The sequence below is a fragment of the Arvicanthis niloticus genome, chromosome 2 (assembly GCF_011762505.2).
Source record: "Arvicanthis niloticus isolate mArvNil1 chromosome 2, mArvNil1.pat.X, whole genome shotgun sequence".
Classification (NCBI taxonomy): Eukaryota; Metazoa; Chordata; class Mammalia; order Rodentia; family Muridae; genus Arvicanthis; species Arvicanthis niloticus.
Window position 1 is genome coordinate 30,261,161 of NC_047659.1, and position 27,610 is coordinate 30,288,770.

At 34.9% G+C, this 27,610-nt stretch overlaps 1 protein-coding gene across 1 annotated transcript in view; it reads left to right on the forward strand.

Moving 5' to 3' along the window:
- Nucleotides 1–27,193, forward strand: part of Arl6ip6 (ARF like GTPase 6 interacting protein 6) — a 30,189-nt gene extending 2,996 nt beyond the window's left edge. Inside the window, exons 3-4 of the mRNA XM_034495988.2 lie at nucleotides 9,245–9,377; nucleotides 25,235–27,193. Coding sequence (XP_034351879.1) covers nucleotides 9,245–9,377; nucleotides 25,235–25,328 — 227 coding nt within the window. The 3' untranslated portion in view covers nucleotides 25,329–27,193. The remainder of the gene's footprint in view (nucleotides 1–9,244; nucleotides 9,378–25,234) is intronic.
- The last annotated feature ends 417 nt before the right edge of the window (nucleotides 27,194–27,610 follow it).

The following is a 27,610-nucleotide window of genomic DNA, read 5'->3' on the forward strand; positions in this document are numbered from 1 at the left end:
TAATTTTAAAGGAAGCATAGTTTGGCTTATAGGAAGTATATTTATTATAGCATTTGAATGGATAATGTTTTCCAACAGAAAAGCATTATTTAAAAAAATGTTTCAGGGTTGAGTGTGTAGTTCAGTGATAGACACTTTGCTTAGCTCACATATTGCAATCCCCAGCACCACCAAAATAAATAAACAAGCAAATGTGTTTGAGAAAAGCACTGCAAAGATGATTAAGTTATTGATGAAATTGAGGCAGTTGTGGTAATACTTGTCCTTCTGTTTCTCTGAGTTTGAATTCTCATCTGTTTGAGAATAAATGCAGAGCCAGCTTTACAATAGTAGATAGTAGACCTTTGAATAAAATTTTTTTTAAGAAACTGGATAGTTAAAAGGAGAGGGCAGTTTTAGTAAGTTTCCCTGAATCAATGATAAATTTATAAAGATACCAAGAAAAATGATTCATTATCTTACCACAAGAACATGCCTCAGGAATTATATCCTCATTCTCTATAATTGATACAAAAGTTTGAAATGAAGATATGAAGAAACAGCCTAGATTTTGAATAAACTTGTTGAATTTTTAACTAGCTTATAAGAAAAATATTGGCCGGACGGTGGTGGCGCACGCCTTTAATCCCAGCACTTGGGAGGCAGAGGCAGGAGGATTTCTGAGCCTGGTCTACAGAGTGAGTTCCAGGACAGCCAGGACTACACAGAGAAACCCTGTCTCAAAAAACCAAAAAAAAAAAAAAAAGAAAAAAAAAAGAAAAATATTGTGTACTGTCTTAGGGTTTCTATTGCAAAGAGACATCATGAACATGACAACTTTATATAGGAAAACATTGAATTGGGGGCAGTTTACAGTTCAGAGGTTTAGTCCATTATCATCAGGGTGGGAAGCATGGCAGCGTGCAGGTAAATATGGTGCTGGAAAGGTAACTAAGAGTTCTACATCTGGTTCAGCAGGCAGCTGGAACAGAATGAGGCACTGGCTATACTGAGACCTCAAAACCCACTTCTAATGAAACATTTCCTCCAACAAGGCCACACCTCCTAACAGTGCCACTCCCTATGAGCCTATAGGGGGCCATTTTCTTTTAAACCACTATAGACACCCTTTTTCTGTGAGAATGATTTTATCATTTTGTATTATTTACTAGACATTTTAATATACTAGTCTTTTGGCATAATTATTGCTATTAGATCTGTTATATTAATATTTCAATGAGATACATTTAAAGTTTATCATAAAACTGCCTCAATATTTTGATACTAGGTTGATTTTATTTTCTAGAAAAATAACGAGAGCACAGTAAGTGTTCAACCTTGAAAAGAGTTCTCTTTGTATAGACATAAAAATTTTGACTCCAGATATTTTTGAATACTAATCTAGGGCCGGGATAAGTCTCAGCAAAGTGAGAATGTAGCTACATTAACAACATTTCTCATTTTGACATGGGTAATCATCAGTCTGGTGACTTGCTTGTATTTTTTTAGGTGCTGTTAAATTATGATTCAGCCCAAGGTTGGGTCCGAGAATATTTGCTTTTATGGTAGTTCTTAATACACATACTCAAAGGGCCATGGGTTGAAAACTACTTTTAAATACTTGAACTAGGTTTTGTGTTCATCCCCCACCCCAACACACATATTTTCTTTATTTCTGAGCTCAATTTTTTTTTTTTTCAAAAAATGTATTCAAATGTGATTAAAGCCCCTGGGAAGTAAGGGCTGGAATGGTTCAGTGGTTAAAAAGCACTCGCTGCTCTTGCATAGGACCTGGATTTGGTTCCCAGCACCCACATAGTGGCTCACAGCAATCCTTAACTCAGTTCCAGGGCACTCACCACTCTTCCTGACCTCCAAGAGTACTAGTTATGCACATGGCTTATAATGTGTATAAACAATAAAGTAAAGTAAGTCTGAAAAAATTCTGAAAAGGTAAATTGTAATAGATTAATAAACAGTGTAAGCTCTAATACTTGTTAGGAAATCTTCTAAAGTTGCTAAGGTCCTTTACTTGGCTTTAGTCACCTTTGTTTCCATGAAAAAAAACTCTTCATGGGAAGCCTGTTTGTTGTTGTTGTTTCTAGTTTGGGGGTTTTGTTTGTTTGTTTTGTTCTGTTTTATTTTTGTTTTTTAAAGAAAGGTTTGTTATGAAGCAATAGAAGATCATTTGGGAGAGTTATTTTCGTTTTGTTTTTGGAAAAGGATTTCTCTGTGTAGCCCTGGCCTTGGCCTTCCGAAATGCTCTCTGTAGATCAGGCTGGCCTTAAATTTAAACTCAGAGATAAGCCTGCCACTGTCTCCCAAGTGCTGAGATTAAAGGCAAGCATTTGGGAGAGATAATTGATCTGGTTGACTAGTATTAGACTAGTACAATTTTACTACAGAGGTCATCAGGAAAAGTGATTGTTACTATCTTTGAATGGTATTGATCACACAGTCGGCTTTACAGATGTTGGACTCGTCTTTTAAAATTCTTGCAAATCCTCCCTTACTTTGAACTTAACTTTTCCAGGGAAGTTAATAAAATTGCATATTAATAACACATTTCACTCATTCCTGTTTTAAGATTGTTCTGAGGCCAGATTGATTGTGTGATTGTGCTAAACACACAACATTGAATTACTTAATTTTGCATGTTGGGTTTTGCATTTGTTTTTCAAGTTTTCTCACATTTGACAACTCAGTGTTGTAGTATTCCCTGCAGTCTTTAATATTTCCCATGATAACCTTTCATTTTAGGCAAACCTAGGAACATACTTTTGAGAAGTACATGAAATTACCTTTAGCAGAAAGTACTTAATCTAAAATATGTAGAGTTAAAATATGTAGAGCTAGAATTATGTGTGTCACAGTTCATACCATATAAAAATTATATTGTGAGATTTGATTTTAGTGACTTATGAAGCTTCTAGATTAGGTCTGATTAATGTTTCTTAGACTCAGCTACTTGGGAAGTTGAAGATGACAGTCTGCTTGAGCTTAGGCACTCGAGGCCAGCCTGTGCAGCATGGATAGACTCCTAGTTCAAAATAAAACACATCAACTGACCATACGTATAATTACATACACACTTACAAACACAGCTTCTAAACATGATCATGCATGTGCCTATCATTTCTTGACATTTGGTATTTAAATTTCTTACGTGGTAAAGACCATATTTGATTTATTTATCAGTAACAAGTTATTCTTGTTTTTGAGCTGCTCATATAGTTCATATACCTGACAAGTTTCTAGGACTTCACCTATGTTCAGGGAATAAATAATTGACAAATACTGAGTTCAGTGTTAAGAAGTGAAATTGTTGAAAATTTAAACTTTCTTTTTCAGAGAAATAATGATGTTTCTACCATGACTTTATCCTACAAAATTTTAGAAATATGGTTAAAAGTTTCAAAGAGAAGCCGAAGTTCTGGAAGTGACCTGTAGTGAAATAGATCTTAAGAAAAGCTCAATCTTCCTTAAGTTTAAAAATTATAAACTCAGAATTTGGTTTAAAGTATGATTTTTCTAATTAAACCCACAAACTATTAAGGGAAAACACAGTTATTTGCACTTGTGCTGAGTAACGCAAATATTTCACCAAGATATCCACTAATATGCTACCCTCTGCTGTAGTACCACCTGTGAAAGATTATATAACCTCATTAAAAAAGGGAATAGAGAAAACAAAAGTCAGTAGACAGGAAGGATATAACAAAAATAACAGTTTATCAGGGTTTATTATAGATTGTTTAATATTTGTATCAAATGTAACAGGAAGGTCAGGAAAAACAATACTTTCAAAAGAACAAACTTTAGCCAGGTTTGGTAATGCATATTGGGAAGCAGAGATACGAGAATCAGAAGTTCAAGGTTATCCTCAGCTATATAGCAATATGAAGGCCAACTTTGGCTATAAGACCCTTTCTCAAAAAGTAGTTATAAGAGGGAGAAAAAGCACATTTTTAAATTGACTTAAAATTATATGTTCCACAGTATACATTTTTTAAAAGTTTAAGTTGACATACTGAGTATACCAAAAATGTTAATACTTTTAAACCATTTTATAGCCATCAGTATGTTAGTTCAAAAAAATGCATGAGACTGTTTGCTCTGGTATATTGAAAAAGCAGGTGCAGAGAATATAGAGTCAACAGAGTTGGTCATTAGTAAGTTGCTTAAAGTTGAGTGATATATACATATGAATTCATCATACTTCTCTCTCAACTTTTTAATGCAAAAAGTTTACAGAAATACAATTCCAAATATTTATCTGAAAAGTAACTGAACCTTTGAACTAATTTTGAAAGATGCACTGACAATGAATTTGAGAGGAAATCTATATTGTCCTTGTCTTTCCATTAGTTGTAAACACTGAGTCCAGTAAGTTTCAGTTCATGAAACAGATGAAGAAGTTTCATCATTATATCAACTAATAAATTGAGTTCAAGAGAAGATAGATGTATATACTTAGTTCAAGGTCTGTACTTTTGAAAGCAGTTCACACTGAAAATCTGTAACATCTGTGTAATGTGCTGAGTCTTCAATGTTACTTGCAACTTTTTTTTGTAATAGTGAAAAGGCTGAAAACTGTGTGGTGAGACTGTAACTCTGTGTACTGATAAGAAAAGCCTTCCACATAGACTACTGCTCTATGAAAGCAGTAAAGTAAGAATCTTATTTCTGGATGATACACAAAGAAATGAGTACTTTGTATGTTTCATTCCTAGTATCTACTAGCTTTTAGAAAGATGCTAGCAAGCTCGGAGTTAGCTAGCTGTGAGGATGACATAAATCACAGGGGAAATGAAGACTTCATTTTTATGTGCCTTCAGTTTTTTATCTTAATTAAATACCAAGTTACATCAATTCATAAAAGTATTAAAATGTTACCTAAGGATTCATTTTGGAGCTATCATGACAAAATTGTTAACTCAGTAAAAGAGTTAACTTCTATGGCTTTTTAGTTTATTTATAGGTGAGTTTTGTAATTTTTAGGACCATAGGCACTATTATTAGACTACAGTTTCAATGCAGCCTTAGCCTTATTCTTGTGACATAACTTCCCAGTCATACAACCTTTGAGTATTTCAGAGTGAATATAAAAATAATTAAAATGTCCATAATGAGATAGCACTGATTGTACAGCAGTAATCAGTATGGACAATTTCAAGAATACTTTGCGTGTTTGAAAAACTGCTCTATTACTTTTTGACAAAATTCAGTTATATAAGTAGTAGCCAGAGAAAAATGAGATGGCTACTCGCAAGAACAATTGTAGTAAATTTGACAGGTGTGCTCTGAAAACTCTGAGATGGAGAAGCCTGGTTGGCTTTAAGTGGCCACATACTGAGTTTTAAATGTTAGTTCCTTCTTTACCTTTTTTAGGTATCTAGAAGTTTTATCATTTCATCACAGTTTATAATCTTGACTTTTTTTTCTTGATCAGCTTATTATTTTAGAGACTATATAAATTATACTTATCTTGGAGTTAACATTTATTATGCTTACCTCTTTTTGGAGTTGCTCACTTAAGGAACAAATAACACTGATTTGCCAATACAAACATTAAATTGTAGTTCACTTGCCGTGTTCTTACTAGGTAAGACTCTCAGCCTTTATGATTGCTGATCCCAGGCTGGGCTAAGATCTTAGAACCTGGGTACTGTGCCAGAGTTTTGAATTTGAGGAGTATTCTGGCAATATTTGCTGAAGTGAATTACTTTTGAACTATCTTGCATCTGTTTTGTATGTCCTTTTAGATGTAGTACTGAAACCACAGGACCATCTGCTATTTCTATATCCCACTTAGAGGTATCTACAGAATGATTCTTGGGCTATCTGCCAAGATGTGTAAAACCACATTCCTGTCTAGTGTATCTCTTCTGGTTGGCCATGTCAAGAAGCCCAGCAGTACTCTTCCTTTATATCATAGGTTCAGTGCAAACACAACACATGTGTATTCCAAGTAGGAACATTGTTCTCTTGTGTTCCACGTAAATACTTCATCTGTATCCCAAACAGATCATTATTTTTTCTCTTCTGTAAGCTTTCTGTTTACTTTCTATCCCTGATTAAATCTATACTAGCTCTGTAATTTTACGAGATAAAACCAGAGAAAAAGTATTTCTTCTTCTGCTTTGCCACATTCTTCCTGTGGGGTAACGAAAAAAAAAGGGGGGTAAGGGGGTGGTGCAGGAAAAAGAGAACTATCAGGAGAAACATGTAGGTCAGCCTTTGAAAACATGTCTACATTTTCTTACTGTTTAAGTACTTTGCTTTTTATATCTCAACATCGTTGTCCCTGCTACTAAGCTCCACAGGATTTTACAAACAATCCAATGCTTATATTTCTTACCTGTCTTGACCTGGGCTAGTTCACACCTTCTTAGGCAACCTGGTGGGCCCCCCTTCCCCTGCCCCCCCCACTTCTGGGAGGTCGCCATGTTGATACCAAATTAGTGCAGACATCTGATTCAATATAGTGCACTACAGCCTGAGACCATTCTGTCTCAGCCTCCCTAGTAGAGGGGACTATAGACATGCACCACCTCCCCCAGCTCTTAAGCAGTTTTTGGTAGCCAGGAAATTGCTAATTCGTCTCATTCTTTTGTGGTTTGTCTTTCCTTGTGGGACTCTGAAACATCTCATGTGAACATTTTATTTAGTAAGAGTATATCTTGCTTATTAAGCAGTCAGAATATGATGATACATACATTATAGTACAACGTCCCTGACTCTCTTCTGTTCAAAAAGGAATGTCTTACAGAGAAATTGTTTTGGAACCTGCTTTTGCTTTTACTTTTACATTTTTGAGGTAGGGTTTCATGTAGTTCAGACCCAGTACTTTGTACATGCTACACAATCTTCCAACTAAACCATATTCCCAGCTATGTTTCTTCTCTAATTTTTAAAAATTGATCATTAAATAATCACATGGGCCAGGTGTGGTGGTGTATGCCTTTATTCCTACCACTAGGGAAACAGACAGGTGGATGTGTTGAGTTCAGAGCCAGCCTGGTCTACATAATGAGTTCCAGGATAACCAGAGTTACATGTTAAGACCCTGTTCAACCTCCTCCCCCCAATTCACTTGAGTTAACATTTTAATAGGCTTCTCCTGTTCACCATTTCTTCTCCCTACAGAGGACCAGTGTTAAATTTTCAGTCATCTCTAGGATCAGCATCCTAAGTAAAATATATTTTATCTATATATAGCACATGTAAATATGTATCTCTGTATTAGATTAAATTTTTAAGCAGGTTTTCCTGTGTAAGTTAAGTTGAAGACTGACTTCAGGTTTGTGATCTTAGTCAGTCTCCAAAGTTCTGAAGTTACCAGTCTATATCACCATGCCATTTTGTACCTTGTTCATTGTTATGTTTTAAAATTTATCGTGTATTATGTGTGATATTAGTTCAACCATGTTTCCTTTTTCTGGGTAGTATTGAAATGTTTTATGGCTTAAGGGAGTTACTAATGATTAAATTCTATCTGCTAGGCAAGGATCTTACATTGGGCTACATTCCTAGCTTACATTAACATTATAAATAGTTTTTTATGACAAGTTCTTGCTCTGTTACAAGCTAACTTACTTGGCTTTTCTTTTAAGTGCTATATTTTGCTCCTCTGGGTCCAGGTGTTCACACTAATTGTTAAATACAAGGTCCTGTAGCATTCAGTATCTGGTAGCAATCTGCTGTTGAGTATTATTTTCAACATAAACCTTAAATTTTTTTCAAGAACTACAGCCTCAATCTGAATTCTGGCATTACCTCCTTAGAGACCTTAGAGAATATAAAATTTATTTTAAAAAAAAGTTATCACAATCTGTAGCTATTAATCTATTTGCATTCTTATTTTCTTATCAAAATTTCTGTGAAGACAATGTGTTTTCTGTTTTGTCCCCATTAGGTAACACTGTACCAAACACAAAGTAGTTTTTTAGTATATTTTATTGAATAGATGTAATGAATTGAATTTATGAAAAACTTTTTAAAAACTTGAAGTTAAAATAAAACCGGGGACTGGGGAAGTGGCTCAGGAGGTAGTACATGCTATGCTGCTTGCACAAAGGAGTAAGGTTTGGTTCCTAAAACCCTGTGGCAGTTTGGTTTTGTTTTTTGGGGTTTTTTTTTTTGTTTGTTTTGTTTTGTTTTTCGAGACAGGGTTTCTCTGTGTAGCCCTGGCTGTCCTGGAACTCACTCTGTAGACCAGGCTGGCCTCGAACTCAGAAATCCGCCTGCCTCTGCCTCCCAAGTGCTGGGATTAAAGGTGTGCGCCACCACCGCCCGGCCCTGTGGCAGTTTGTAATTGTTTGTCCCAGTTTCAGTTGATCTGAGACCCTCTGTTGACCTTTGCAAGCACCAGGCATATATAGGTATACATAAATATATGTAAGTAAAACTTTCATACACATGAAATTAAAGTATTATAAGTTTTAAGAAATAAAACTACTACTAAAGAGAATTAGATTAACAGCAGCAGCTCATTAACCCTTTAATGAGTTGAGTAGTGTCTAAAACCCTTCAGATCAGTTCATTCCTGTGTCCTGTCACTCTTGGTATCTTCTGCATTCCAATCTTTATCCCTCAACTCGAGTTCACTGTAATACTATGATTTTGATTTGGTTCCTGTGAGAAAAAAGTTCTAAAATGACCATTTTAAGTTCCCAAGACCTTGGTAAGTTGGAGGTCAACTTTAGTTTATATACTGAGCAAGGATATTTTCATAGGAAAATTAAAAAGGAAATACTCTACAATTGGTTGATATATCAAAAGTGCTTGTTTTGGAATGAAAGAAAGCACTGGATACAAAGCAGTAGCAAATGCCAGCTATTGCTCGGGAAGAGGAAAGTGTGTAAGCCTGGTAATGCAGAGAGTACATTGTTAAAGTGTGTAAGCCTGGTAATGCAGAGAGTACATTGTTAAAGTGTGTAAGCCTTGTACTGCAGAGAGTACATTGTTAAAGTGTGTAAGCCTGGTAATGCAGAGAGTACATTGTTTTCACTGTTTTTGTTGTAGTTGAATGTCATAGAACGAAATTTCCTATACTTTTAAATAGAATTTGTCTTTGTTTACACATATAATAATTTTGTTAAAGTACTTAATGATACAACCTATAACTGTATTCTAGTAATTTGTACATTTACATGGGTTAGCATATACTACGCTCAAATCTCTTAGGAAATTTGCATCAGCATCTGGACATGAAGCTCCTGGTTTAAATTATTTTAATAATTTTTCCCTCTCTTCCATAAAGGATTTTGGTCTCTGCTGATAATATCTCTAACTGCTGGATTATCCTGTTGCAGCTTTTCTTGGACAGTGACTTACTTTGATTCTTTTGAACCAGGAATGTTTCCGCCTACTCCTCTTTCACCTGCTAGGTTCAAGTAAGTGTTTTTAGATTTATTTTGTTTGTTTGAGAGGTGTGTGTGTGTCTGTGTGTGTGTGTGTTGCACATTTTAACGTCAGTTCTGTTAAAGACACTAAAGTTATGAGAAGTAATAAACTGGGATATGTTGAAGCTCTAGATTTCAGTATATAAGACAAAACAACACAAAAATTTTTTGAGTATCTGGGCCTCAACCTTAGGTAATTGGAGAATGATATTTTAAGTTCCCTGTCTAAATATGTAATTTTTTAAAATATTGAAAATCATATATCAAAGGGAAAAAATTTCATGACTATTCTTTTTAAGTGTAACAGTTTACAAAGTCAAAATACAAAGTTTGAAAAGTTTTAGTCATTCATGTGGTCAGATTCAATAACAATTCAGTTCTCAAATTAGACTTTTTCAGGATTTGAACCTTATGTTTTAATTAATTTGCATATTTGGTGCCCAATATAGAGATCCAGACTAGAGTAGATATGTTTTTATAGTGGAATTTCTTTGCATTGTATTTTCTGTGTTTCATCAAAGACTATCAGAAACTCAGTAGCCAATGGTCTAGTGCTAGAGAGACTTCCGCCTTGTTTGCAAAAAGCTTCAGAGATCTCTAGTTTTCTACAAATGGAATTGGGAGGGAGGGTGAAGATGTGAAAATTAATTCAGTTAAATTTATGTGTATTATTACAGTTGTTATTATTACCTCTTAAATAAAATGTCTGTTTGAGGGCCTCTGTAAAGGTGAAGCCATAATAGTGATAATTATCAGTTTTACTATAATACTAACTAACACTTATAATTGTTGGTATTACTTTCATTATTAGTAAATTTCATATATTTTACTCCAAAATATGCGCTTAAAAATTTTGGTTTTATTTGAAGCAAAATGTGAAAATATATATTTTATTAAAAAAAAAATTATTTACCTAAATGCATGTTTTAAATGTTTCATAAATATGCATGTGTATCTGAAATGTAAGTTGTATGCCTATGTAACTGTGTTTGAACTGGATAAATATTTAATTTACAATTAAATATTGGAAGAGTTACATCTAATAGTGGAATATCATACTATATAGATTACTTGGGTAGCATTCAGTCAGAAAGCTTATTTGTCTAAGACATAAAAGAGTTCAAATTTATATTGTTTTGCTGCCCATTAACTCCCAGTACCTTTAATAGAGACTGTAACTCTTGTGTGATATACTTAAGTTTTTATTTTTATTTGACATCTTCCCTGAATGTTAGTCCTTAAATTTCTAGCTGTTCAGGCAATTAGAGTTTTGAAGATTAAAGAATTTTACTGTTCTCCTAAAAATCTGTTAACTAATTATTAAGTTTCAATAAATTAATCATTTTATTAAATTGTAAGTAGAAGTAAAGAACCTATTGTCAGATGTTTAGTAGTCATTAAATGAGTGTCACATCACATACTTGTGTACTTGGTCATCTAGTCTTACAAAGTCTTAAAATACTTATAAAATATATTTTAGTAAACTGTGTGTTAATTTTTACAAATTAAATATAAAATACCAAATTATTTTGTTTATTCAAGACAAATTTAAGTATACACATAAACACAAAGTGATATTCAGTTTGAAAATGCAAACATTGCCCTCTAGTGTTCATGAAAATAAAGATTTACTTCATAAATGTCTTAAGAATATTTTCTCTGTATAGCCAGTAGAGTGAGTCCTTGCACAGGAAAATAGACTCTTGTGAAAATGTTGAAATCTTTTATTAAAACATGGGTTTTAATAAAATTTCAAGGGAAGAAAAATCAAAGCTATTATCTTTTTAAATTTATTATTTTTTTTTACTTATTCACTTTGAGTCACATTTTACTGAAACAAAATTCTCAATGAAATAAAAAGTAACATTTCTTGCTATTTAGTAAATGAGGTAAACCATTTAATGAAATTAGCAATCTGAATGAATAACTAGTTTAGATTGATACTAAAACTAAAATGCTTTTCTTGTTACTTACTTATATTTAACAAATTTTTATTACATTTTATTCATTGTGTGTTATGTATGTGCTGCTGTTGCTGCATGTAGGTATGCCATAGCACATGTGTGAAGGTCCAGAGGACAACTAAAGGAGTCAGTTCTCACCTTCCACCATGTGAGTTCAATCTACCATTTGGGATTGAATTCAGTTCTTCCAAGCTTAGTCATTAAAATGAAATAGCTTCAGATCACATACTTTGTTTACTTGCTGAACAATCTTGCCTTCCACCAATATATCTTTTTAATTTAGCTAAGTTTATAAATGCATGGAACCATCTTCCTGTCAAAGTTCATTAAGTGCCTTTTTGAAAATGTACCTTTATTATTCCCAAAGTGCTTATGTAAAAGTAAAAACTTTCCTTTATTATACTTCTAAAATAATTATATGGAGAACTTTGTTTTAGCTACTTGGAATTTGCATTGTTAAAGAGCAAAGCAGAAGTTTCGATTTTGGGAATTATCTATAGCGTTCCTTAGTTGTCATTAGGTTATAACTACTATAACAATCTTATTTACTATTTTCTTCCACAATGTCACATGATCATCTATCTCCAACTTACTTCCCTCATTCATTGGGTCTTAGAAATGAGTTCCAAGCAAGTAAATAAAGTGCATGCATAATCACTATTTAATGTTGTGGCATCAATATAAAGCACCTATCCACATACAATTGCTGCATCCAAAGAGAACCCAGACTCTTAAGTTACCTTGTGGCTTGTTCAAGTATAGTCCAGTGGCAGAACCAGATATTCTATTTAAATCTTTGTGATTGAAGAAGAAGTTAGGTAGAATATCTACCTTGATGTTGAATTCTTCCCAAAAGTCTAAATTTTAAACTAGTACTCGAGATGTCTTAAGGATTCCAAATAAAGTTCATAGAGGAGCCAAGTCTCTAAGCCACTGTAGGTGTTATTATTAATATTGTTCCAATTTTACAACATGAAGAAAACAAGTACCAAGAACTTAAGCAACTTGCACATTCAGATTATTTTTGTGTAACATGATTCATCTAACTATTTTTCATTTGCCTCATTAACTCGCAGACTTCTACATTATAAGATATATTAATAGGAGGAGTTTTATGGCAATTTTACCTCTGTAGTGTTACTAAATAAGAGTAACAACTTTGTTTTTAACATCTATCCTCATAGTCATTGTTTTCTCCAATCAGTGAGACTTTTTACTTTAGATCCCACACATTTCACATTACCTTTGTATAGGCACCATCTAGTGGTAAATGGTTTATCTGTAAGCTTGCAGTTACTCTCCGTGCTAAATATAAAACCATCTAATTTCCAAAAATCCTACCTATAATAGAAATAATACTTGTAGACTAGTAATAAATTTAGTAGAAAATTGAAAAACTTGTTGCTAACTTGAAAAAAACATCTATTGCTTAGGTCAGAAGTCAGATTTAACAGCTTATACCCCTTAAACTCTCTGTAGAATTATAAAACCAAAATAACCTAAGGATTTCAAAGTAAACCATTTCTGGTTTATTGTTTATATATTTTACATTTAATATTTGCATTTAAAGTTAGTTTGTATAACCTAAGCATTATATAGTGTCAAGCACTCCTACCTAGGTCTGATGGACTTCCTTCCTTATTTATTTAGCTCAAGCTCAAATCATTGTGAAGGAAATTACAAGTTATACTAAGAAATCTTTTTAAAAATTTTCTTCCAGCCGGGCGGTGGTGGCGCACGCCTTTAATCCCAGCACTTGGGAGGCAGAGCAGGCGGATTTCTGAGTTCGAGGCCAGCCTGGTCTACAGAGTGAGTTCCAGGACAGCCAGGGCTGCACAGAGAAAACGTGTCTTGAAAAACCAAAAAAAAAAAAAAAAAAATTTTTTTTTCTTCCAGTACTGAGCATTGAATCTTGGCCCTTTCACTTGCTTAGCAAGTATTTTGCAATTGAGCTATATTTCTAGCCCTAAGGAAGTATTTTCTGTCAGAAAGATAATTTATTTATTTATTTATTTATTTATTTATTTATGTTGTTATTGTTGTTTTTCGAGACAAACAACAGGGATAGCCCTGGCTGTCCTGGAACTCACTCTGTAGACCAGGCTGGCTTTGAACTCAGAAATCCTCCTGCCTCTGCCTCCCAAGTGCTAGGATTAAAGGTGTGCACCACCACTGCCTGGCAGATTCTTATTTTATACTGTGAATATACATCAAGACTTATTTTCAAGGAGAAAAAAAAAAGTTTGTGCTTATAATTACAAGAATAGGAGAACTCCTGTAAGCGTGTGGTGGCGCATGGCCTTAGCACCCGCCCTCTGGTGCCGGGTTTCCGAGTTTGAATCCAGCCCCGGTCTCATTGTGTGACTCTCAGTGAGTCTCATGGGGGGAAAAAAAAAAAGAACTCTATTATGGAATTCAAGTATACTAGAGATTTCTAAGTTTCGAGTTTTAAGCTGATAAAAGGTTATGTGAAAAGAAGTATATCTTTGGGTAGCAAGATGGCTCAGCAGGTAAAGATGCTTCCTGCCAAGCCTGGTGGCCTGAGATTGACCCTCTGGAAGGAGAGAACCTCTCACAGGCTGTCATCTACCTTGACTTTTATACCATGGCATATGCCTCTCCCCCAACTAAATAAACGTAATTTTAAAAGTTTACAGTTTTGATATATCATGTATTTGAATCTAAAGCTTAGGTTGCTGAATACGTACTAAGAATTGATTTTATAGAAAAGGTTTCCTGAGTGATGCTGATGAAATGACATGCTGTGGTATGGAGGCAACTTCAGCTCTTGAAAATAAGTCTTTAGCCACCTTCTTTAGTAATAGCTCAACTTGAATCTCACAACTAAAAACGAGCCTATTTAACAGTGGCTTAGTTTCTTTATGAAGAATTATTTAGCAATCACAAGACTAAGGCAGGAGTCCTGCCATGAGTTCAGAGCTAGTCAGGGTTACATAATAATTCTACAGAAGCAGTTTAATAACCTTGACTATCTTTGTTTATAGTATGAATATTTGTTAAAAGGAAGAGGCTTCAAATGTTCCTAGGTCACTTTTTCAAGGCTGTGCTTATGTCATCCCTCAAATCTTGAAGCCATTTGGAATCAATCAGCCAAGAAAACGTGTTGTAACTTTGACTCATAGTATTTATGCTTCAGATACATCTTGAATTTATTTCCCAGAATGGGGCAAATTGGAACACATACACTCATTTTATAGAAATCAGCATAAATTCAGTCCCATATTTTTAGAAATTTATTGCTTTTCAGTTATATTACTGGTTGTTTTATTGCTTTTTGTTTTGTTTTGTTTTGTTTTTTGTTTTTCGAGACAGGGTTTCTCTGTGTAGTCCTGGCTGTCCTGGAACTCACTCTGTAGATCAGGCTGGCCTCGAACTCAGAAATCCGCCTGCCTCTGCCTCCCAAGTGCTGGGATTAAAGGTGTGCGCCACCACCGCCCGGCTTTATTGCTTATTTTGATAAGAGATTAATAGTCAAACCTTATGGTTATCAGATTAACAATTTCTAAAACTGTGATAATGTTAAAAAATGGTATGATATTCCTACAAACCTGTTTAAAATACAGTCTACTGAATTAGATAGCCAATCTGTAGATATTTGGTTTTGAGATATAAACCAATGAGTATCTGCTGCTCTTCTGACATTATTGTCTTTTTTTTCTAAATAATTGTGTTTACTCACCTTTCTATTGTACTGTCAACCACAGATATTTGATCATACCTTATTTCCAGGAAGTACATTTTAAAGTTTATTAAACTTAGCATTATGTATGCCTTATAGGTGTGACTTAGAATCTGCAGATTGGGTGTTTCTAAAGAACAGAGTTCTTAAAAATTACTTTATTAACTTACTTTGGTAATTCTTTTATTAAAATGTGACACATGGTTTACTTCCTCTGGAAAGCATTCTATATGTAAGTAGATGCTGAGACAGTTGGATTTTCATGGGATTTTTGGGTGAATGTTGTTTTAACTATTGTTATTGGGAGCAATAGAAAAAGTAGAATATTGAATATAAGTTTCCTGGAGAATCCTAGATTTTAGGGTTGGCATACTATGTTACAGTACTTTTCTGTATACCCTTGAGGCTTTGTTTTAAATGTTACCAGGATTATTCTGTAACTTCTCATTGCTCTTCACATTGTAGTTAAGAAAATACATAATGAGTAATGGAGCATTATAAGAAAATGTTGTGGGTTTCTTAGGCAGTAATATAAACCTTATAGATTAAGAAAAGTGGATTATTTACTATTTAAACTTGAAATTTCTTTTCCAAGCACACTAGATGTAACATTGATAACAATGAATTAACTCTGTCCTCTTTCATATAACTTTTGAAAAGCTGCCTTCTTGTTGAATCAGATTTGTTATTATCATGAACTAATGGAACAGATGGCTAATTGCAGTAGGAGAAAAAAACCTACTGACAAAAGAAATAGATCATAAACTTAGCTTTGATATCTGAGTATCATGAAGTTTTATCAACTAGGGACTGTTTGGAGCCATCAGTTGCAATGAATATATTAACAACTATATTGGTAGCATAATGTGGCTTCTGGAAGAGCCCCAATTATGTCTTAATGAAATAAGAGTCTATTAATCCTGCATAATCATATGTATAGATGAAATAAAATCCTTTAAGAAATTATGTTAACATTTATTTTTAGCTTCCTTGTTTTCATAACATGACCTAGCTGATTGCTTTGCACTTGTTTGCTATTGTGCTGTGTGCTGTTAATATGTTACTTGTGAGTTTTAAACAGCCCGGGCAGTACTGAGAGTACTAAGTGAGTCTATTTGAACCACTTCTTATGTGTTCAGTAAATGTCTTACTTAGGGTTTCTATTGCTGTGAAGAGACACCATGACCAAGGCAACTGTTAGAAAGAAAGCATTTAATTGGGGCTGATGTACAGTTTCAGAGGTTGAGTTCATTATCTTCCTGGTATGAAGCAATGCATCATACAGCAGAAATGGTGCTGGAGAAGTAGCTGAGAGTTATACATATGTATCTGTAGGCAATATAATGAAAGTGACACTGGGCCTTGTTGGGGCTTCTGAAGCATCAAAGCTCACTGCTAGTGATGCACTTCCTCTAACAAGGCCACACCTACTCCAACAAGGCCACTCCTTCAATAATGTCATTCTGTATGAGTCTATGAGAACCATTTTTATTCATATTACCACACTATTTATAAATTATAAGAAACAGCCTATTATATTAGAAAGTGTTTTGAAGTCAGAGAGGTGCTTTTAAATCTAGCTTATGCTATAAACTCCAGATGAATTATTGGTCAACTCAGCCAGCAATTAATATAAGCTACTGGTTAAATCAACAGATGATGGCTAAGGAGATTGTCCAGCAATTAAGACTGCTTGCTGCTTTTTCAAAGAATCAGGGGTCTATTCCCAGCACTAAGATGTGGTAGCTCACAACTGCCTAGAACTCTAGCTCCAGGGGATGCCATAGTCTTAAGGATAAGGCATAGTTCTTTAAATTATATTAAAAAGCAGTAATTGACACTTTATGGTACAACTATTAACATTTTCTGAATATTTGTGCTTTAATAACTAGTAGTAGAGTACTAGGCGGTCCACTAAGGGCTCTAGACTAGAAGAACCAGGAAAACTTAGATAGGTTTAGAACTGTGTTACACATTTATTTCTACATATTTTTCTTACATACTTTAAATCATTTTTAGATTACTTAGAATACATGATAAAATATAAATGCGATTATATACTTTAAATCATTTTTAGATTACATAGAATACATGATAAAATATAAATGCTATATTGTTTAGGGACTGATCACATCTCCCCACAGCCCCCGGAGTATTTTGGACTGAAGATTGGTAAAACATGGAAGGGTGATATGGAGTATTTATTGTAATTGAAATGGTGGTATTCAGTGGTTTTGTTTGTTTCTTTGGGTTCTTATTTGTTTGAATTTTAAGTTTGAAGTAGGATACTGTACCATTTGGTAATTACTCTGGCCAAAATTCATGTAGCTTAAGTACGGTAAGAAATAAAAGTTAGTTCAGATAGTCTGAAAAAGTAGATTAGTGCTAAGTAAGTAGTTCATCCCCTATCCTGATGAACCAATTAGACAAGAAATAAGTTACCAGTTGACCTGTAATATGAGCCTTAACCCATTCTGGATCGTTTAGAGAACTATCTGCTTAAAGCAAAGTCATTTTGCAATGAAGGTACCATTTTAAATTGCAGAAATTCTGCCCTGAAATTTTCACAGTGAGAGAAATGCATGTGAAGGAAAGAAAGTACAGGAGTAAATAAGATGTAGAAATGAAGATTCCAAGAGAATTGAGTCTAGTGTTCATCTCTGCAGCATAGGAATTCACTTCAGATGAACTAAGCCTTAATAAAAACAGTAAGCTGCCTAAATTATTAAAAGAAGCTGACTTGAGATGAGTATGCTCATTTTTTGCTTTTTAAGTAATGTCTTTGGAAATTTGCATAATTATTGAGTGACTTGATTTCTAGTTCCTTAAGTTGCCAGTTACTGAATTTTAAATGTGTTCCATTTGTGAAAAATAATAACGCTAATTCTATATTTACTTTAGATTCTACTATTAAGCATTAATAAAAATGTATTAATAAAAATTACCTTCAATATAAAATCTGGGTGGGAATATATGTTTATAAGTAAATTTTACATATTTCATTTGTGTGTGCCCACATGTGACCATACATACTACGGTATGTAATTGTAGGTTCACAGACAACTTAGAGGAATCCATTCTCTTCCTGGTTCATGTGGGACTGTGAATTGAATTCAAATTGTCAGGTTTGGTAGCAATCCATGTCACTAGCTCTCTCTAGTGAATTTTGATGAGAAGAGTGATCTTCAATAAGCAGGACAAAGAATAATAGAAAGTAAAATCACTTATGTTTTATAGGCCAGTGATGGTATTTTATTCTACCTCCTAGGTTTATTTTTACGTTATTTAGATTGGTGTGGTTTAGGGGTAGGTGTTTACTTAAAAGGAAGAAAGAAGTAGAGAGTGGTAAATAAGCTTTCTTTTTCATGCTGCATAGCTAAAATTTATTTGCTATGCAACAGATATGTAGTCCTCACAGCAACTTTTAAGGGTAAATTTGTTGACAGTTTTATAAAGGAAATTAAAGGCCAAAGATATCAGACAACTTTTCTATTTTTATACTCCTTTTAAGAGGTACTCAAACCCATGTCTGACTCTAGAGTTTGACTCATACCACTGGTGAGAATCACATGAGGTCTGTATTGTTGGAAAGGATTTTTTGAAACTAGACTAAGATAGTTTCCTTTGTACAACTCATCTTCTAACATGTAAGTTGTCCTATTATAATGAACCTTTCTTTGTAACTATTTTCAGTCATTTTATTCTCATTGAACAGCATTTCTCATTTATTTTCATTTTATTTCAGAAATGTAGTGGGAAATATATATAAGCTTGAAAGAATTCATATTTAGGGTCCTAACTTGAGAAACAGTTTGCTTCTGTCAATAAATTATGTCTGTCTATTCTGTCTTACTATATGATCAAATGAACAATCATGTAAAGTTTTTTTAACTAGCAAATTAACTTATTCATTAATTTTTATTATTGGATTTCCTTGATTGGCTCTTTGGGAATAAAGTATTTACATGTTTAAAATCCCTATAACATTGTTCCACTTTAAATATATATAATATTGGTAAGCAACCTTTTAATTGGTAGAGAAAAACCTGTACACAAGTATGTAATCTCTTTCAGGTATCTTCTTATTCTGTCTACCTGAAATAGTCATATTTCATAGTTTACAATTACAAAGGATCCTAAATTAATATAATCTTGTCTTCTATTTGACAACTACAAAGTCTTTTTAAAACACTTTATTATAAATTTTTTTTCATTGATCTTTTCCTTTCTCCTCTTGAAGCAAATTCCATTAACCTCTCCTGTTCTCTGCCACCCAGGTTCATGGCACTCTTTCTAAAGAAAAACTGAAATAAGAAAAAGAAAAGTACAGGGAAAACATAAGTTCATTTGTGTTGGCCTTTTCAAGGGGTCTGTCCTGCAGTGTGGTTGTTATACCCACTGTCTTAGTTACTTTTCTACTGCTGTGATGAAACACCATGACCAAGTCTGAAATTAACTAAAATCTATGTCAATGGGTTCACCTGTAAGATGTTTTTCTTAGATCACTTGAAGTGGAAAGTGTCACCTTTAATATGGGCCATATCTTTTTCTGGTAGCCTACATAAAGGAAAGAAGCTTGCTCTCTTTTTGCTTGTTTGCTCTTGCTCTGCCTAGCAAATCCATTCCTTCACTAGAATTTAGAGCTTCCTTCTTTAGGATTCTAGCATATACTAAGACCAGCTGAGACATACATGCTTGTAGACTCAACAACTACTGGATTTTTTGAACCTATTCTTGGCAGACAGTCATTGTTGGATTAGCTGTACCACAATCTAAACTATTTTAAGAAATCCAGTGTGTGTGTGTTATAATAATGATATGTTTGTATTTATCCTATAAGTTCTGTTTCTCTAGAGAATCTTAACATAAGAGTAAAGTAAGTTTTTTGCTTACATATTGTGAATCACAGTCCATGGAAGGAAGCCAACACAGGACTCAGCAGGAAATAGAAGCAGAAGCTGATGTAAAGGCCATGAAGGAATGCTACTTACTATCTTGTTCCTCAGGGCTTGCTCAGCTTACCTTCTTATAGAACCCAGGACCAGCAGTGTAGGGGTGGTACCACCCAAAATGGGCTGGGCCCTCCCACATCAATCACTAATTAAGAAATGTCTACAGGCTTACATATAGCCTGATCTTATGAAGGCATTTCCATCATCTCAGGTGACTTTGTCTTGTGTCAAGTTCACATAATACTAGCCAGCACACCCAGCGACAATATTGGAGAAAACTGCTTTTCCTCTTGCCAGCTGTATCAGTATACCTTTTTAGTTAAGAGTAGTCCACCTTCCCGTCTCAGCACTAAACTTATTTTTAGGGTTTTTTGTTGTTGTTGTTGTTGTTTGGTTTTTTTAATTGGATATTTTATTTATTTATAGTACAGATGCCATCCCCTTTTCCCATTTCCCCTCCATAGAACCCCCTATTCTATACCCCCTCTTCCTTTATGCTTTTATATCATTTTGATTACATGCATGTATAGATAGGTCAGTTCTAGGTTGAGGGTCTAGCAATACAATGGATGCAAATAGTCGAGGAACAAGCAATTCAATAAACACAAATAGTCAAAGAAAAAGCAAGGCATTAAACCAGGTTATGTGAACACTCCCTCTTGTGATCACTGTTTCTAAAGGCTTATCAGGATGACCAAAGTATCTGAGCCTACTTCCCTATGCTAGCCCAAGGTCATTTTCATGTCTGAAGCCTACTTCCTTATTCTAGTCTAAAATTTGGAATCCTGTCTGAAATTACTTCTTTGTTCTGGCCTAATATTTAGATTCCTGCCTGAGATTACTTCTTCGTTGTAGCCTAATGTCAGATTCCTGCTTGAAGCCGACTTCCTTGTCCTTGACCAATGTCATATTTCTGTCAAGCAGCCCCTTTCCTTGTCCTTGGCCCATGTCAGTTGCTTGCCAAGCAGCCCCAAAGGCTCTTCATCTCTCCCCTTTTTTTATTTCATTAACAAGACTGAGCATGTCTTAGGTCATTCTGACAAGAATGCCTTCCTTACCTGTCATGGAAAATGCATTATCAAAGGCAATGCACTTATGTCTTAGGTTGGTAAGGCTCTGTGCAGAATCTTACTCGTCTTTGGCTTGCCAGCTTGTTAATTTAATAACTTTGTCTGGGGGTCCATTTTCAGGTTTAAGCCATGTACTTTGCCTGCCAACATGTTGATGTTGTTAAAGATAAGCTTTAACACGATGGGCAGGAATAAAAGTATTGATCAAGCTAAATATGCTATTCCTGATGTTTGTCCAAAATGGAAATACTGACCTCAGGCCATGGATAATTTTATCAGGATTATCTGCAGCATCAAAGAAGGTCAACAGAGCAGCATTCTTTAAATTTGTAATCTCATTATGCAAAGTTAACACACCCAGAGAGGTATTAGGATTATTCCAAATATCCTACAGGTGTCTTTAATTTTTTTTCTGATTCTAATGACAATCATTGTGAATTTCAAAAGTAATACTACTCCAATAATATTTGTCATAACACTTGGGATGGCTCCTAACTCTTGAAACGTGAACCTCCTTCAGATAATTTCAATGTGTTATAGAGCATCATTTGTTGTTCCAGATACCTATATAAATCCTTTTGTATACTCAATACATTAGTAACACTTTTTGCTAGATGGTTAACAAAAATAGTTGTCTTAACTCCTTGTGTCAATGCTATTGCAGAAGCAGTGGTGCTAGCAATTAATGAAATTAAAGCTGTTATACCAGCAATAATCAAGCCTGTTACCCTCTTGCTTCTGCTTAAAGCCTAACTCACTTTCACTTCTTCCAGCACTTTCAAGCTTTTTTTCAGAGAATCAAAGTTTTCTAATACTCAGGGTAGTGAGACAAAAGCTGGTTGATAGATCCCTGTAACAAACATGCCAGGTTTCAACACACTAACACAATTGGAAATTATACAGTCATTGCAACTTACAATAAATGCTGTAGAAGAGACAAAACCAATTTTAGCTTAACAGTTAAAAGAGCCTTAAAACATGCACTAACCCTTGTTTGAAATCCAGATCCTGTCCCAACATTATCTCTTGCTATCCTAACATTATAACGAGCCACAGCTAGCTTCCAAATGTGTTCCTGACAAAGTCCAGATCCAGTCTTCCAAAAGTAGACTTTTATTTCTCATAATGGATTGATTTCTAGACCAGTACATGATTGAGTCCTAATAGCTGGGCACGTTTAAGAAGAATACAAGAGACATAGTTTCTCTGTTTGATTCTCTATCCCACAAGGTCTAAAAACTTGAGGCAAGGTAGCTTGTCCTATCTGGGATATAGTCAAGCAAAGGTGGGTCAGGAACATATGTCCAATACACCTCCCCAGTCACCCTTGTCAGGGCACTCAGCAAGCTCACAGATTGGCATCATCATTCTTTGTCTCAGCAACAATATGTCTCACCAATCTTTTTAAAGTTCTGTGGGCCTCTTCCACAATACCTTGTCCTTGAGGATTGTACGAAATCTCTGTAAAAAAGTGTTGACAAAAAGTCTCCACTGCTCAACTACAATTGCCAGACCCATTATCTGTTTTTTGTTAAATTGGATATTGTATTTATTTACCTTTCAATGTTATCTCCTCTCCCATTCCCCCCTCCCCCCCAAACCCCATACCCCATCCCCACCTCCTATTACTATGAGGGTGTGCTCCCACCATCCTCCCATTCCCGCCTCCCTGCTCTCGAATTCCCCAACACTGGGGAATCCAAAGTTTCAGGCACCAAGGCCCTCCACTTCCACTGATGCCACCCTCAACTACCTATACAGGTGGAGCCATGAGTCCCCCCCTTTGTGTTCTCGGGCTGGAGATTTTAGAATGGCTACTCCAGCTTGTTTCTTAGGACCATTTGCTTGAAAAATTGTTTTCCAGCCTTTTACTCTAAGGTAGAATCTGTCTTTTGTCACTGAGGTGGGTTTCATGTATGCAGCAAAATGCTGGGTCCTGTTTATGTATCCATTCTGATAGTCTAGGTCTTTTAATTGGGGAAATTGAGTCCATTGATGTTAAGAGATATTAGGGAACAGTGATTGTTGCTTCCTGTTATTTTTGTTATTAGAGGTGGAAGTATCTTTGTGTGGCTATCTTCTTTTGGATTTGTTGGAAGAGACTTACTTTCTTGCTCTTTCTAGTGTATAATTTCCTTCCTTGTGTTGGAGCTTTCCCATTATTATCCTTTGTAATGCTGGGTTTGTGGAAAGATATTGTGTAAATTTGGTTTTCCTGTGGAATATCTTGGTTTCTCCATCTATGGTAATTGAGAGTTTTGCTGGGTCTAGTAGCCTGGGTTTGTGTTCTCTTAGGGTCTGTATGACATCTGTCCAGCATCTTCTAGCTTTTATAGTATCTGGTGAAAAGTCTGGTATAATTCTGATAGGTCTGCCTTTATATGTTACTTGGCCTTTTTCCCTTACTGCATTTAATATTCTTTCTTTGTTTTGTGCACTTGGTGTTTTGATTATTATGTGACGGGAGGTATTTCTTTTCTGGTCTAGTCTATTTGTCATTCTATAGGCTTCTTATGTTTATGGGCATCTTGTTCTTTAGATTAGGGAAGTTTTCTTCTATAATTTTGTTGAAGATATTTATTGGCCCTTTAAGTTGGGAATCTTCACTCTCATCTATACCTATCATCCTTAGGTTTGGTCTTCTCATTGTGTCCTGGATTTCCTGGATGTTTTGTGTTATTAACTTTTTGCATTTTGCATTTTGCACTTTCTTTGACAGTTGTGTCAATATTTTCTTTGGTATCTTCTGCACCTGAGATGCTCTCTTCTATCTTTTGTATTCTGTTGGTGATGCTTATGTCTATGACTCCTGATTTCTTTCCTAGGCTTTCTATCTCCAGGGTAGTCTCCCTTTGTGATTTCTTTATTGTTTCTACTTCCATTTTTATGTCCTGGATGGTTTTGTTCAATTCCTTCACCTGTTTGGTTGTGTTCTCTTGTAATTCTTTAAGGGATTTTTGCGTTTCCTCTTTAAGGGCTTCTATCTATTTACACTGTATTCTCCTCAAATTCTTTGAGATTGTTATTTATGTCCTTAAAGTCCTCTAGCATCATCATTAGAAGTGATTTTTAAATCTGAATCTTGCTTTCCTAGTGATCTGGGGAATTTAGGACTTTTTAGTATGGAAGACCTAGGTTTTAATGATGCCAAGTACCCTGGGTTGGTGATGCTTATGTTCTTGCGCTTGCCTTTCGCCATCTGGATCTTAGTGCTACCTGCCCTGTCTCTTACCGGTCTGTCTTATCTTGGTTGTATCCGAACTTTGTGGGGTGGGTGTTACTACTGGGGTTAGAGCTGGGGCCCAAGATCTGCTCAGTGGTCAGGTGCAGACAGGAAAGAACCAGTGCTCTGGGCCAGGAGTGAATTCCTGGGTCCTAGTGGGTCCCAATTACTCCCTGTTTGGGGCGGGTGTTACTGTCTCCTTACCTAAGATTCTGCCCACCCAGGTTAGAGCTCCTGGGAGGCTCACTTTCTCTGGGTTTTGTGAGGTTGGGGGTAGAGCTGCTGCCTGGGAACTGCTCTGTGCCCCTAGTTTGTTTTTAAGATTTGTTTATAACATGTGTTTACGTGTGTGTGTGTGTGTGTGCGCGCGCGTGCATGTGCTGTGTTTGCCATTTGTGCCTTTTCTTCAGGTGCCTATGGATGCCCTGCAGCTGGTATTATAGGTTATAATTAGCCACTCAATTTGGGTACTGGGCAGTTCACTGGAAGAGCAGGAAGCTCTGGGTCTTTTGTTTGTTTGTTTTTTGGTTTTTTGAGACAGGGTTTCTCTGTATAGCCCTGGCTGTCCTATAACTCACTCTGTAAACCAGGCTGGCCTCGAACTCAGAAATCCGCCTGCCTCTGCCTCCCAAGCACTGGGATTAAAGGCATGCGCCACCACTGCCCGCAGGAAGTTCTGTTAACCACTAAACCACCTTTTCAGTCCCTAGGAAGACTTTTAAGAGAGAATTTAAGATTGGTAATTTTGTACTAATCCTGCAAGTATCCAGTATTTTTTAACTCATACATTAATGTATAAAATATTAGGAAAAACTAACTGTGATATCTTAAGTATTTTAGTATTTACTAGTTTTACTTTAGATCTTACTAGTTTTTTCATACCAAATTACATGTTCTTTTTTTTTTTTTTCTTGATTTGTGTTTTTCCTTTTTCTCTAGGAAACTGACTGGACATTCTTTCCACATGGGCTACAGCATGGCAATTTTGAATGGTGTTGTAGCTGCTCTCACTGTGGCATGGTGCCTCATGTAAACCCACAATAGAGCATCAGTGTTGGTGAAAGTCATGATTGTTTTTGAAGTAACAGAAATGAAATTGCCTACTTAGAAGACTATGAAATGTGATTCAGATACATACTATCATCATTATGGAAGACCTTATAGAGGCCATTTCTTAAATGTATAAGATGTTTACTTCATCTTTTTACTTTTGTGTAGTTTATCAGTTACAGAAGATATTTTAATGGAAATCAAACTTGGACACTTGAATACAGGACAATGCCTACCTTTCTATGTATATTCCATTTTTTACTAGCAGATATTGATATTACTGGTTGAGGTAGAAATATTTATGTACTTCATTAAGAAAACAGTACTGAGGCCAAGTGTGATAGCAAGACCTTCAAGCCCAGCACTTTGTAGACATAAGCAGTTTCTGTGGGTTTGAGGTTAGCCTATAGTTGCACAATGAGATCATTTCAAGAAAAAGAAGAAAACAATTCCTATTCTTTGACATTTTGTAGAAGCTACTTAAATCAGAGTTTTTGATAATCAGTAGAATGCATATATGCATTTATATTTTTGTAGAGTATAGCTAGGGGTTTTATATATTTTTATAATACTGAATTTGTTTTTTAAATGATTACATTTATATCTATATGGTTGTAAATTTTATTTCTTAGCTCGTGTAAACCTGTCCTTTAGTATTTTGTCTCTTTTAAAAAAGCATTAAAGTACATTGACTTGAGTTTAAGTTTAAGTAAATTTATTTTTTAACAAAAACATACTACAAATTCAGGGTAAATTATTTGTTATTATGATGTTAAGAAATTTGAGACCTTTAGCCATTTCTATTTTCTACAATTGAAAATATTTATTTTGATGTATATATTAAGGCAACAAAATGTGTACTATTTTGTTTTTAGTAAATGAAAACCTGAAAATTTTGTATGTAGAAATGTTTGAACTTGTTTATTTTTAATCTCAAGAATTTAGTTGCCAAAGTAGAAAAAGTATTTTGATAGTTTGTATATGTACATATAATTAAACTATAATATATATGTTGTAATATATTGTATATATTGTAATTGTCATGTCAAGGTTTTTTGTTATTTTCATATTAATTGAGCTTTAAATGTTTCTCTGTCTTGTTTGCTATTTAAATGTTTAGAAAGTCACCTCAATTTTAGAAAGTTGAATGATTTACACAGCTGTTTTTTTCTGGCTGTAGAAAAACTTGGATTAGGAAAACATTGTGTAATCTGTGTATTCTAGCTGTGGCAAGTGAGTATGTGTGGTGCATTTGTAGTCCTACTTCTGTGACTACACAAGGGTTCTAAAAGTCTCCATGTTTTCTCTATATTCTCAAAAAAGTCATTTCTATTTTATTGGAAATGGCTAATAATGTTCCAATTAAAGTAAGTGATGGAGAGGGGCATAGGTAGAGTCTTACTAATACCAGTCCCATGACTTAGTAGTCTTACTAGCTATGCTTGTTAAAATGGTTGTTGTTGTTTATTGGCTTTCTCATAAAATATATTTCGACTTTATTCTTTTCACACATGCCCTACCTACCCCCAACTCTTTCTATATCGTCTCTTTTCCCACCACCCCCGACCCCCATCCAACTTCATGTTCTATCTTTCAGGGGGAAAAAGAAATCGTTTGTTTGTTTGTTTGTTTGTATGACTGTTTTTTACTCTCAGCCATCTTACCTTCTACTTTTTCCCTTAAAGGACTCTTATTACAAAGATATGTTCAAATTGTAAAATTACGTTATCTCCTCTCTACCTGTGTAAAGCACCATCCCCATTATCACCCCAATTTGAATGGCTCCTTCCAAATTCTTTGTGTGTAGTGACAAGATTAAAGTTATTATAGTTAATTTTTCAGACACAAGGTAGCCGTCTCATTTATAATATAGATACATAGGACATATAATATACTATTTCTCTAGTTCAGTATTTCTTATGAAGTAGCAGTCTCCTTTAGAATATGTCCCTTCATTCTCCACACCTAGTGTTGGGTTTCAGTATAAACCATGTATAAGGAAAGTGATGGCCTGAGGTTACTACTCTTGACCAAGCACTCTCCTGTCCACAGCAACTACAGTAAGAATAGAGGGATATAATTCAAATCAGTCAGTTTCTTTCAGGATTCTTTTCAGTTTGATTCTAAGATCTTGACACTGAGAGACGGGATCTCAGGAAATGCTGGCAACCTTGTGAACCAAACTTAGTACAAAAGGATAAAGGTAAGATGAATGCTGCTAATGATATTCTCCTGTTTCTTGAAAACCTAGTGACAACCTGACAT